This window comes from Strix aluco, chromosome 7 (genome assembly GCF_031877795.1).
Source record: "Strix aluco isolate bStrAlu1 chromosome 7, bStrAlu1.hap1, whole genome shotgun sequence".
Taxonomy (NCBI): Eukaryota; Metazoa; Chordata; class Aves; order Strigiformes; family Strigidae; genus Strix; species Strix aluco.
In genome coordinates, this window is record NC_133937.1 from 28,144,411 (window position 1) to 28,157,640 (window position 13,230).

Consider the following 13,230-nt stretch of genomic DNA (forward strand, 5'->3'; position numbering starts at 1 on the left):
CTCCTGTTTGCCATCATTAAGTTGTGGATAACATAATATCCATCACTACTGGCTTTCTGTAATAAAAGTACTGGATAGTCACTGGATAGTGACTGATGACACTAGTTCCCAGGTCCATAGGGGCCTCCTGCCAGATCTTTGACAAGTCATGTTTTTGCAGTATTACATGTAAACACCAAGTAAACCCATAGGTAAATGTGGTAAACACAGCTAAACAATACCAACCCAAAACATTATCTCTTCCTAGAGTGATTACCCATCAGTGAATACTGATGATAATATTTTCTTTTCTCTATGTGTAGTACATTAAACTCATAAACCCAACGTGTGAAACTGTCTTTCTATAGTCACAGTCTCAAACAGACTATAATCCTCGCTCCGGGTAGGGCATGTGGGCGTAGCCCTAATAAAGCAGCAATGATAATGCACAGGATGACTTTTCACGTGTTATGTTCCTGTAAAATCTTACTGGAATCTCAGCTGGCAAATGATCTAAAATCTCAAACTTTCTGTTCTTGTGCAACTCAACTGTTAACATGTCTGTACAACAGAGCATGAGTAATTTAAAGCAGGGACCATCCTTGAGACAGAAGGAAATATGTTGTGAACTTGGAGACATGCCATCTCAAAGCTCCAGCGTATTTGAGATCCAACCGACTTGATAAGTTTGCAGCAGGAGTTCCATTAGCACTTTTACTGTTGCACTCAGGAGTCCATTTTTAACATATTAAAAACTTAAAACACTTATGACATTAAATTAGCTGCAGGTATTAAAATAAAAATTTGAAAAAGGGGCAGGTTTAAATAATGCCTCCAAACTGCCTCAACAGTTGAGGTATTGTGTGAGCTTTTTTGCTAGATGGTTACAAAAGATCACACAACTTAGTCACAAAGATACATTTGCTACTGAGAACTTTATTTCCAAATAAATTTCACCCATAGATAGTCAACTCCTATACAAGGAGAAATCTAAAGGCCCCCAGTTCTCAGATTTCCCAAAGTGACTCGTTCTAGATGGGCTTTGAACGCTTGGACACTTTTTTACTGTAGGAGAGAAAAAGGTTGCTGTCATTCCTGTGAAATTCTATTTGAAGTGAGTGAATCTACATATACTTATGGCCAAAAGCACAGCAACTGCTAACATACTATCACACCTACACTCAGTGCTTACTCACCTTTCAGTGCAAGAGTGTGTCTTGTCTCAATACAGGTCAGAGTTACACAAGGTGAAGAGAAAATCGAGCATCCTCATCTGTGGTTGTGAGGAGGAACCAGGCAGGATATTAATGCATTTCTGTCACACAAATTAAGGGTGTGATCTAGTGAGAGCATGTGGGTGCATGTATTCCACATGCAACACTCAGCACAGCTGTGCGAGGCCTTGCTGCACAGCGTGCAGCAGTTTTGCTGTGGGCAGTGCTGGAGGAACCACTGATACACCACCCCTGTGGGCTGGGAGCTGTCGCTGTTATGGCTTCCACAGCTCATTTTCAGTCCTGACAGTTACATTGGAAAAACCTTTTGTACAAATCAGTTTTGAAAAACGTAAATCCACGTGGGAAAACAATGTCTGCAGCATGGAAGGGAAGTTTGCTGATAAAGATACCAAAATCACACTTGCTTCAGCAGTGCCTTTGAACGTCAGGGCACCCCAATCCTACTCTGAACTGCATGACCGCAACTACAGCTGGGGCTGCTCCTTGTCACAATCACAATCTAGATGCCTGTTTTTCAAGTTTTTTCATTTTCACTTCTTTCTCCTTCCCTCACAAGCAAGTCAGTGCTGTTCAGAATCCACTTCTTCCTGTGGGTTCCTCAGGCACAGTTTTTCCCCTGCTGTGAAGAGATGGTGCCTGAGGTAGAGGTGATGGGTGGCTTGAAGTAGAGAGTTGTGGTTCCCTCGGCTATCCTGAAGGGCTGTGCCGAAAGGCTGTGCCGGGGCCTGCCCTGCCACTAGTGGTGGGGAGCCTGGAGCCTGCTCCATGGCACAGGGACACGTGCAGCAAGATGGCGCCTGGCCTCGGGCAAGTCCCAGCCATGGGGTAGCAGGCCCATGCTGGCCGAAGGCACACGGCACAGCCTCATGTGCCCAGCTGCACTATAAGCGCACACAAGGTCCCTGAGGCTGGGGACTCCAGAAGCCCTGCTCTGCCCAACACCTTTGTGGCAACGTGTGGCAACGTCGGCCAACCCCGTATTTACCGCCCGCCCGGCCACAGGAACCAGCTTCGCGCGCCCGCCCACCGCCCCGCGGCGCCCCGCCCTCCCTTCCGCGCATGCGCGAAGCGAACGGCGCCGACGCAGGCGCACTGCGGCCGCCCCACTGGCCCCGCCCCGTTCCCCCGGAAGCGGGAGATTGAAGCGCCGAGGCCGGTGAGGCGCGGGCGGCTTTGGGGAGGGCTTGGCTGGGCTTGGTTCCTTGCTTTGTTCCGCTCCGCTCCTTCCCTGAGGGCGGTGGGTGCCGTTCCCTACGCCTCAGTGGTGTTGGGATGGGGACGGAGGAGAGAGGGTCCCTCAGGGCTGTCTCCTTCCCTGACCCCCACCCCGGGGCCTGGCCCAGCTGTCTCCTAGAGGCGGGCGGGGCCTTGTTAGGGCTGGGGGCCTCCCCTCATCCACGGCGTGCGAGCAGCCTCAGGCTTGGGCAGTGGTTGTGCTGCGGGTCTCTGCTGTGCTCCGTTTCTGGGGTGCCTCTTGGCCCTCCAGGGTGCAGCACCTCAGAGCTCCCCGGCTCTGTGGCTCTGCTTAGGGGCTGCCCAGCCTTCTTTCTACTTCTTTGTAGGGTGGAAAAGTAACCAGGCAAAAGTTGTTTTGGAGTGTTAACAGAGCCTTCGGTTGGTGAGAGGAGAATATAAAAGGTGTGAGTGCTGTTACATAATGTGGCGGTAAGCAGGCAAACTGAGGCATGTAGCATCAGAGACTTACCCAAAGAGCAAAACTAGGTAAGTACTGAAGTGCAAAATTGTCTTTTCCCCTCCTGGCCCAAGTTTTCCTTACTTACTGGACAGAATTATTTTTCTGTGTAATAAATAGCATCACTGCTTGAAAATGTAAAGAATTTTTTGGCTGAGATCTTGGGGAAGGATTTTAAGAGTGCAGGAGATCTATATGAATGTGCTGCCAGAGTTCAAGTAACAGCATTTAGTGAACCATTGGAAAAAGTATTCGTTGTAGTCATGGTCATTTGATGACAAATAATCTGCATTAGAACGTAAAGGCAGAGAGTCACGGGATTTTTTTTAAAAAAAGTTGAAGTCTGTTGAAGCTAGCTCTTAGGCTTTGAATAATTTTGCTGCTTAGTAAGATTTATTACATATTTGTGACATACTGTATACATAGGCATGATGTAGCTTTTTCTAGGCTCCTGCTTACATTAAGAAATAATAGTGATAACTTGCATTATATTTAATGGGTGCTGCGGGCTTCCTGTTTAATTGATAGATTGCTAAAATATCCAATTAATTAGACTTTCTTTACTAAAGTCTGTTTGTTTTGGTTTTTTTTAATAGAACACAATGTTGAATTTTGAACAACTGGGGGGAACATTGACTTGTAAGATAAATGAGGATGTGTCCTTTGGTATAGAGCCAGGAAGACCAGGGTTGCTGGGTTTGTAAACTTTGGCATACTGAAGCTTTGCTACGTTTCGTCTCTGAAGAGGAAGCCCCTTGTGCCAGTCTTGTGTTGCCTAGTGACTTATTTGCAGGTTTTTATTTTTAAGAGGCTTCCATTTTGAAACTCCTAATTGCAATTTGCAGGTACAGGAAGGTGTAGCTGAAGCTGACGACTTTCCGCTTGCATTTTGGTCATTAGCAGGTGGTTCACAATTGCCAAACTAAGTTAAATATTGCCAGATCAATCTGAAGTTGGTGCATGCTGGGAGGTATGATTTATCATTTTAATTAAGATGCTTTTCTGAGTGAACTGGGGTTGCTTACTTTTAATCCAAAATTTTACTTGTGTGAGTAATTTCTTTTTTTAAGCAGCATCCCCAGAAGGATCAAATGAGAGTGGATTATTTTCACAGATCTGGGTACCAAATTACTTTGTTTTATAGAAAAGATTTTTTTATACATATAAAAATCTTGTGGCTCCCAGCAATCCTCTTATCACTACTTGGGATGCAGTTAAATTAAAGGACTGGTTCTTCACAACCTGGCTTAGTAAGGATTATTCCTTTGAGTTAGACAAGCAGTGAGGGTCATTCAGGTTAAGAAAATACAGTTTGTTTGGATTGAGTCTTTTTAATGAGTTTGTTGCAGGATCTGGATTTATAGGCATACTATAATGGGCTTGATTGCTTCATAAGTTGTCTGACTCCTTTTTAACACTTGAAAGGATATCAGATAGAAAAAAATATAATGGGGAATACCTGTAAGACTTAGTATTATTATCTTTTAAAGAAAAAATTCTGTAGAGCTTTGAATGAGGGAGAAATAATATACAAAATTCAAAGCAAGATACTTTGTATCAGCTAGTAGTGTCATTCATCCTCTTGAAGAAAAGTCGTTTACAAAGCAAGCTGCTACTTAGCACATGAAACAGTTGTGTAACTTACGCAGATGTCTTTTTTTGAATTTATCAGTTAGAAAATAAGCCTTAGTATTTCTTATGAGAGCTTTTTACTCCTTTCTGCAGCCACATGGCTCATTAAAACCAGGTGAAAATGGCACCATACATAATTCATTCTGTCTTTTAACAGAAACAGCTATCCATTTCGAGATGGAAGAACCAATGCTTGATAAATTGCCATCTCTATGCCATACTCCAAAGGATTCTGGGACAGCAGCTCCACAGGGGACTGGTTCAGGGAAACAGGTATGGAAACTTACTTGTTTTTCCAATAATGTGACTCTTCGTAGTAACAAAAATGCTTGTGAAATCATCAAGTAGTTGTAAGTCACTGAGATACTGTTTGCTGGAAGGCTTAAGATAGGTAGCTTATACCCATAGCTACAAGGTTGTCCAGGTAAGGAATGTGCTTGGTATATTTTGCTCTGAATATGCGGATGTTTGCTGTGAATACAAAATGATGGAGCAGTATAACCCAAATGCCATACTAATAAATCTAAATACTATTTAGAGTTTGTGGTGGGTGTTGTTGTTGTTGTTTTTTTTCTAATCTGTCATCTTTGTTTTTTTCAAATCCTAGTGTTCTGGGTTGCTGTGTATGCAGAATGACTTTCTGTGACTTCTGCTTGCACTTGAACAAAGTACACTGCTTTCAGTTTGGGTATTCTCCGTAGTGTTGAGCTCTGCTTTGGTGTTCATCCTAGCATGTGTTTTGGTGATGTTGTCATGCTTAGCATACAATCATACAATACCGGGTTGGAAGGGACCTCAAGGATCACCTGGACCAACCTTTCTGGCAAAAGCACTGTCTAGACAAGGCGGCCCAGCACCCTGTCCAGCTGAATCTTAAAAGTGTCCGGTGTTGAGGAATCCACCACTTCCCTGGGGAGATTATTCCAGTGGCTGATTGTACTCATTGTGAAAAATCGTCCTCTTGTGTCCAATTGGACTCTCCCCAGGAGTAACTTGTACCCATTACCCCTCGTCTTTTCCATGTGACTCCTGTAAAAAGGGAGTCTCCATCTTCTTTGTAGCCACCCTTTAAATACTGGAACATCTGTACCTATGCAGGATAGGGCTAGTTTGCAAGTGTTCCTTAACTAATCCCTCTCTCCCATATTTTAGTATATTTTCACAGGTAAAAATATTAGACACAGATTGTAAAAAATAATTGTTAACTTATTTTGAAGAAAAAAAATCACTTTTTAGATGCTTATCAGTGAAGGATCTCAAAGCATGAACAATTCAAAATTGTATACATCATTTCTAATACTCCCAAGTAGAATACAGGTGCTTTATACTAGTGCTAATGCAAAAAGTGTATGTGTGGTGGGCTGGAACAGTAAAAAAACCCAACCCTTATCTCCATTAAACTAGAGGGAGAAATTGAACTTGGACTAAAATTAGCCAGGTTGAAATACGCCGTATATCTTCTGCACAAAGACTAGAGGAGTACGTTTGCCTCAGCAGAATACAGGATTTGCTCCTAGAAAATGTGCAGGTACATCTTTCCATATCTTGCAGCTGTGTGTGCAAATACTTGTGAAAGGAAGAAGTTAACTTTGAGTTTGTGAAAGCTATAGAGAGAATTAAGTCTGGCTTTACAGTGATCCTTACATATGTGACATTCTAGGTAAATAATAACTAGGGTAGGGTAAACAGTTCTTTGAAATTTGATCAAAAATCAGGTTATTCTGATCCTTCTGGTTTTTTTGTTTGTTTTTTTTTTTTTTTAGCCAATGAGTGCAGCTCTGAGGGAGCGATTAAGGAAAACAAGACGTTCATTTCATGCTAATTTTACAGTGGCAAAGCGCCTCAAAATAGACACTGAAGAAAAAGACTGTGCTGATGCTGACAAAGGGTGCCTGCTAAAGACAAGTACAGATTGTTCCAGATTACAAGACGGCTCTGAAAATCTGGAAAGAAACAGCACTGGACGTACATGTTTGAAAAGTCCCTTACAGGAGAGTGGTCTCTGTGGATCAGCAGCGAATTCTGATGTGCTGCAGGTTGATCTTAGTCAGCAACAGTCCCTGGAAGAAAAAGTAAGGCTGGTGAAACAAGTGCAAGAGAAGGAAGAACTACTTCGAAGGCTCAAACTGGTTAAGATGTATCGGTCCAAGGTGAGGCAAAACTCCAAAAAAGCACGTTTAAGTCATTCTTTGACACGGAATTCATAGTGTACTCCTCAGTTATTAATTTAAGCAACAATACTGACTCACTTTTTTTTTAATGTGTGGTGTTTGTGTATTGTCTCAGTTTTAAGGCATTTTATAAAAACAGATCTGCAGGGTATCAAAAACCACCACATTTCAGCAATTGACAAAATTTGTTTTGTTTTGTCCCAATTTCAGAACAACCTGTCCGAACTGCAGGCTTTGATAGTGAAATGGAGAAGTAGTACGCAGCTGATGCTGTATGAACTCCAGTCGGCCTTTTCTGCTGATGGCAAGAAAGTGAGTCTCACTCAGCTGATGGATACTTTCGGGTTAGAAGACCAGTTATTGCACTACAGCAGAGCAGAAGAAGATTTTGTAGATGCATAATCTACAGGTGCAAAGCCTTCAATTATACAAGCAGAAAAGACTGACTGAATTCTGATCACACAAGAAGTGTTGATCAGACAGTGGACTTTATGTATTGAGGTTAGGAGGTTTGCTCAGGAGATACTGTAAAGCTAGGTACTTAGATACAGTAGGCACTGTAAAAGGCATTACCTAATGGAAAAGATCGAACTCGTGCTGTTTTGGAAAACCTGGCTTAATAACTTGATCAGTGAATTGTTATTTAATAAAAATAAAAAATAACAGGTAGAAGGCAGTGCATGTTTTGATTAGTCTTCGCTAGGTGACTTGTCTTGAAATAATGAACTCAAATAGATTGTTATTTCTGTTGATGTTCAGAGGGGGAAGAGTTCAGTTCTTTGTTCAGATACATCCCCATTTTACAAATGTCTTCCTGCTGCCAGTCAGTTAATGATAGCATTTTGCCAATTAAGTAAAGATAACTAATTTTCATGTTGTTAATATTCTGAAGCTGCAATGAGATGTTCTCAATAGCTTTAATTATTACTGAGGGAAATGGGCCATAATGCAGTCATTTTCAGCTACTGGTCCATACAGTTGTCTTCAGGGAAGCTGTCTCTTAAGCATTCTGCCACAGCCTGAGATGAGAGAAGGGAAGGCAAGAAAATTGCAGCCAACATCTGTCTACTCTACTACGTCGTGTGAGAGCTGAGGTTTTTCTATCTTCAAATAAATAAGAAAAACAACATCTTGTCTAATGGGAGTGCTTCAGATATAGCATCATAAAGCTGAATAAAACTTCAGCATTTCATTTATTCTCCAATAAATGTTCTCTTTTTAAAATTTTTTTTATCTTAACTTGAAATTGCGTATTTTCTTATCCTGGCCTATGCATATAGTGTGGTGACTTCTTTCTGCTTTTATTCTCCTTAAAAATCACTGCTTGTCAAGTGTAACCATACATTAATCCTAACTACTCTACAACTCTCCCTGCTATAAATATTGTTTTATATGCAATCACATTCCTTATTGGTTGTACCTTAATTGTTTTGTTTACAGGTAGCATATACTGTTTCCTTCATAAGGGAGTAATTGCTTACATATCTCATGGGGAAAAAAATCAAAGATTGTACAGATCCTCTTAACATTGATAGGGCTCATTAGACTTGAATCTGTACCCACAATTTTCTCTTAAGAATACTGATTGTTGCTGTCCACGGAATTAATGAAGAACAACCTTTATTGCTAATCCCATTTTGAGTATTAAGACACTTAATTCTTCTGCCACTTTGGGTTAGTAAAAAAAGATGATCGTGCCTGGTGAAGGGGGTGGTTCTCTTCCCTGAGATCCTTGGCAAATTTGGAACTCTGCTGCTTCTAGGGGAGTTTCAGCAGGAAGAAAAAAGTCTTGCAAGAAGAATGGAGGTGTAATTAGAATTCTTACAGACCCCAGTTAGAGATGGTAAAGCAAAAAAAGAAGTGGTGTACAAGATCACAACAGAAGTAGTTTTCCTTACAAGTGTAGAGTTTTGTTAAACTAAGGTATCAAAGCTATTAATGCTCTCATAATGGAGTGAGTTTAGGTTTTATGTGAATTTATGAAAGGAGGAGAAGAATCGATATGCACCATGGAAGAGGGAAATAAAAATCCTTGAGAATGCTTGAGTAGGTAGATCAGTCTCCAGCAGTAGTTAATTTTATCAAGGGTTCTTGGAGACATCTGGCAGGAGATCAATGTAAGGGGGTGGGAGATAGCAGCAACTGCTTCAGGAGGCCAGGGGCTTCCAAACCTGTTTTTTCTGTGATTCTGGCAGTGGCAGCAGCCATAGCTACTGGTGACTGTGGGTGATTATGCTATCAGCAGCAGCAGCTTTCAAGACTGAGCCAGGCAGCACACGTGGTCATGCTGAAGCATATCTTCATCTTCTCAGCAACCTCCACCTGTGCCATCACAGGTGTAAATATATTTTAAAAAGCAAAATGAAGTCAAAGCTGCAGACATGAATTTTAGCAGATACAAACTCATAGATATCTTGTAGTACTTCACTTTCAAAATGTTCTACAACTGCATACTGCAGACTAAGGCTATACAAATATGTTCTACCAGTCTAGTTTCTTGTACCCTTTGTTTTCTGTAATAAGCTATATGGTTTATATAATCAAACCAGCAGACATAAATCTCATGAACTGAAACATGATGGGGATAAGACTAGGTATAAAATGTACAAAACAGACAAACATGCATCTTTCAAACTGAAGTTATTTTTAAAGTAATTACAGAAGAAATAATTTGTGGAAAGAAAAGTTCAGTGAGAAAAGGTAGATGTCCAAGCTCTTTTTCTTAGACCAGACCATGGTATTTTACATCTACCTGGACTCTGATTTTTAAAGAGCAGGGAATGTTCGTGATCTCAGTCTTTCAACTTCTGCCTGAAGAACTTCAAACTCTTCTTCCTGTTCCTTTACACGACGACGCAGGTGTTTCTGCTTCAGAATCTCTCGGTAACGCTGCTTTGCCATCTTTTCAGAAATGTGCTGTGTGTCTGCATAAAACAAAATATAAGGGTTAGCCTGTACTTGTAGCAGATGTACAGTCTATATTGGACCTGTCCTGGGGTTATTCCAAGTTCTGTATAAAATAGGCAAGCATTTTAAAAAAGGCTCACAGTTGGGTTTAAGAGTCTTTATAGTACTGAATAAAGAAAAAAATTTCAGAAAGGCCCTGGAAACTCTTCCTTTAGCAAGTACCCACTATTTTGAAAATCTGTAACTGTTTTACTAGTGGCATGATCTTTACAGTTTTCCTAATAGCAAATACCCTTCTCAGCTTCACGTTACTTCCTGTTCCCTTGGTTGGGTGGAAAGAAGTGGGTTGAACGGTTTTGAGAAATAATGAAAGTGTATTGCCTAATGAAGGTATTAATGACTGTAATATTTTGAGTTAAATATTTTCAGCAATTGTGTCAACTTTGGTTATAAGACCAACAATCTCTAGGTATGCTTCTAAGTAAACAATGTCAAACTGTTGTGCTAGAAAGGGCACTGTTAATTGTGCACATACAGTAATAAATAGGTGCCCCTTGACTGATGCTGATGGAGAACAGGACTGTCTAGTCTTGGAGATATTTTATGAATGTTCTTTGCTTGTGACTTAAAATGCATTACTGCGACTCACCGGCTGCCTCAAAGATATGCCTCTTTTCTGAAACAGAGACAAGCATTTCTTTCAGCTCCAGGCTGAGCTTGTAGTTTGCTTGTTCTTTTAAACTGATGCACTTCTCCAACTCTTTAATTCTTTTCTGATAGTTCTTCACATTCTTCTCATGCAGCTGTCCATTTCCAAATGAATAAAGCAAATATATGAGATTATACAAAAGCTGTTTAGACAAACTTATAATGGAAACCTATAATCTTAAGCACTGCACTGTAGCTCAGTAAACTTTCATGTCTTTTGATTTGACTAGTAGCACATTCTAGCTTTTCTTTGTGTGGTGTCTTTCACAGGCACTGTATTCCAGTATGCTTTATGGAGTTCTAATATAAGTAGCAGACAAGGAGCAAAGAGGTACGGGTCAGAGAGAGAGATATATTAAAGGTAAAACTTGAAAGGCAAAGGGATGAAAGGAAGTCAATGGAATCAGTGTTGAGAACACTCTTGGCTGCTAGGAGCTGCTGAAGAAAGGGTTGTTGTGTGGAAGCTGTCAGGCAGGCTGTAAAGGGACAAGATAAATATTAAAGCTTGAAGGGGAAGAGGAGGCTGATGCCAGCTAGAGCAACCTGGAGAAAGTCCAGTGGTATCACTTAAAAACAAGGATAATCATTTGAATGTTAATAAATGAGGGAGCCAGCAAATCAGACTGTTGTGTGTCTGTTATTTTGAATATAGGGGGGTAGTGATATTATGAACAGGCTGGCACTCCTGGAGAGAAACATTAAGCAGTGGAGTCTGGAAGAATGCTTCATTAGAAATGGAAGAGTGACTTTTATAGGCAATGCTGTGTAAGAAGTGATAAGCAGATCTGCGTTCAGATGTTCAGGAAGGAAAGTATTCAATTCCAGCAATAGAGCAAGTAGATTTCTCTCTGTAGGGTTGATCTATGCAGCAATCCATGCATGATGACTGCTTCCAAAAACTTTATTGCTTTAGACAGCTCAGTGCAAGTTGAAGAAACTATTGAAAGCCAGATGAATAAATACATGGATATATATATTCATCTGTGTGTGCTGTTATGGCTGTGCTCTCACAGTCCTTGAGTTAGCATGCCTGTATCAGTTGCACTTATTCCTTACAAACACCTCTTGCCAATGAAGGAGAGGAGTTGCATTTAAACTAAGGATGTCTCTCTCAGATGTGGTGGTTCACTTAGGATTTACCTTATCCATGAGGCCAAGAGTCTGCTCCATCGCTGAAATGTGGCGGGCGATGTGGCTGTCGTGGTTTGGCACAGTTAGGAACTGAAGAGTTAAAAACAGAAAGAAACCATCTTACTAAGCCTGTTTGTTCTCAACAATTCCACAGTTCTGTAAAGACAATCATACTAGAAACTCAAAAAACTAGAATTCTGCACAGTGGAAAGGCTTACTAGTGATCATAAATGAACATTGTAAAAATATTCTTGTAAATATCTTGTAAATTTGTAAAGATATACTGTGTGAATACTAGACTGTACAGCTGTTAAAAAGGATGTTACCTATTATGAGTTAATGGAAACAAAGACCAAGAAAATTTGTTGTGAGGTTGTCAAAAAACTCAAGCTCTACTTTTGTTTATAAGGTAGTCCAAGCTAACACACCTGGAGGCCGAAAGTGATTATTTTGTCAGGTGGCTTCCTAGTAATTCTTCTTTTATTGTTCTTATATCTGCATAGTAATTCAGGTTTCAGAGAATTTATTAAAGATATTTTCTTGGGCACACTGCTACTAAAATACCTCTTTATCAAATGACAAATGGTAGAACTGCCCATAATGGGCAGTAGACAGGTTTCTGTAGATGTAGATTCATCCTTCCAGAGTACTTTCCCACCAAAGTGACAGGTAATATTTTGTGGACTGCTCTAGTTAGAAAAGGAGAAACAGGAAAGACCCAGCAGGCTCCTTGCCTACAGCACCAAACTGCTTTCACTCACTGCTTTATTAATAACCCTCATTCCAGGTGTTCTCAGGTCCTTGCCCACACACATTTATCTAAGCTATCTTTCTGTTCCTATTGTTGGGGGTCTCTGTTGCCTTGTCTTTCCTACTAATCCCACATTTCTACTCAAAAAGTGAAATCAAGCCCCTCAGAGGATTCAAATTCTGATTAAACTGGTATATGCTTTTGCTACAGACAAGTCTAACTCTCCCTGAGGGGCAATAGTTCTGCTCATCAGTTTAAATGAAGTTTGAGCTAACAGCAACATTCAGGATAAATCTGCAGGAAGAACTTTTCAGTGTGTTGTCACATCACCTCTTTGGAAAGCTGTTTTGTTGGTGTTAGTTATGGAAGTTCCTTGGCTGTGATTCAGAAGTGAACAAGCCATTTGGACAGCAGCAAAACAAATGAAGCCTGAGCAAAACACATTTTGGATTTTGTAATCTTTTGATTGAATTGCAATATCCTTACCTGCTCTCCAACATTCTTCATTCTCTCTGTGCTTTATATTCTCCCCACTGCAGTATCTCCAGCCTACCCATCCTCCGACATCCCTTACTCCAAACCTTTATGTCCCCCACCTCATCACCACAAACCCGTCAGCTTTTCCTCTACATCCCATACTGCAATGCCTTCAGGCTTCCCCTACAACTCTTCTCCTTCCTCCTCTCTTCTCCCACTGGTATCCTTGGCTCTCTGCCACAACCTTTACCTATGTTTTCAGGCCTTCCAGCTGGGCCTGTTCAAAGCTATGTGGGTGCTGCCTTGCTGGCCAGCTGCTGCCTCTTGCCTGCCAGGCATGGCAAACAATTCCCTGTCATTCTGCTGCTGGGCCAACAAATGGCAGTGAGCTGGGCTCAGTGAGACTCCTCTGGGAACGCTCCATCTTTGAATACTGAGAAAAAGTTACAGTATTTCTGTGAGATACCAGCTGGGGGCACTTCAGACCTTTCACTTAAAAGGAAGTTATGGTGCTTGATTTAAAAGATCTGACCCTTGTGGCTG

At 41.1% G+C, this 13,230-nt stretch overlaps 2 protein-coding genes across 5 annotated transcripts in view; one reads left to right on the forward strand and one right to left on the reverse strand.

The window, feature by feature from the left end:
- Window positions 1-2,320: 2,320 nt before the first annotated feature.
- SFR1 (SWI5 dependent homologous recombination repair protein 1) lies at window positions 2,321-7,952 on the forward strand. Of its 3 annotated transcripts, XM_074831217.1 has the most exons (6): window positions 2,321-2,373; window positions 2,780-2,939; window positions 3,756-3,880; window positions 4,700-4,815; window positions 6,306-6,692; window positions 6,924-7,952. In XM_074831217.1, exons 3-6 carry the CDS (start codon window positions 3,871-3,873, stop codon window positions 7,113-7,115), a joined length of 705 nt encoding a protein of 234 aa, XP_074687318.1. In that variant the 5' UTR covers window positions 2,321-2,373; window positions 2,780-2,939; window positions 3,756-3,870; the 3' UTR covers window positions 7,116-7,952. The 3 variants fall into 3 exon arrangements, with proteins under 3 accessions (XP_074687318.1, XP_074687317.1, XP_074687319.1); XM_074831216.1 differs by lacking the exon at window positions 2,321-2,373 and having other exon boundaries at window positions 2,387-2,939; XM_074831218.1 differs by lacking the exons at window positions 2,321-2,373; window positions 2,780-2,939; window positions 3,756-3,880; window positions 4,700-4,815 and adding an exon at window positions 5,022-6,070.
- CFAP43 (cilia and flagella associated protein 43) overlaps window positions 4,603-13,230 on the reverse strand; it is a 51,883-nt gene continuing 43,255 nt past the window's right edge. The window contains exons 36-40 of one of the 2 annotated variants that reach the window (XR_012624020.1): window positions 11,469-11,549; window positions 10,270-10,423; window positions 9,466-9,637; window positions 6,512-6,602; window positions 4,603-5,013 (exon numbers count right to left, since the gene is read on the reverse strand). Coding sequence is in view for 1 of the 2 variants with exons in the window: in XM_074831215.1 (XP_074687316.1) it covers window positions 9,480-9,637; window positions 10,270-10,423; window positions 11,469-11,549 (393 nt within the window). In the remaining variant the exon portion in view is untranslated. Of the gene's footprint in view, window positions 5,014-6,511; window positions 6,603-9,334; window positions 9,638-10,269; window positions 10,424-11,468; window positions 11,550-13,230 lie in introns of those variants that run through there. The other variant, XM_074831215.1, reaches the window with a different exon arrangement.

What these genes read in the sequence shown, in the direction of transcription:
- SFR1 (XM_074831217.1), top strand. An exon ending in GGACTGGTTCAGGGAAACAG is followed by an intron (nt 4,816 to 6,305) that starts GTATGGAAACTT and finishes TTTTTTTTTTAG; the next exon opens with CCAATGAGTGCAGCTCTGAG. An exon ending in TTAAGATGTATCGGTCCAAG is followed by an intron (nt 6,693 to 6,923) that starts GTGAGGCAAAAC and finishes TCCCAATTTCAG; the next exon opens with AACAACCTGTCCGAACTGCA.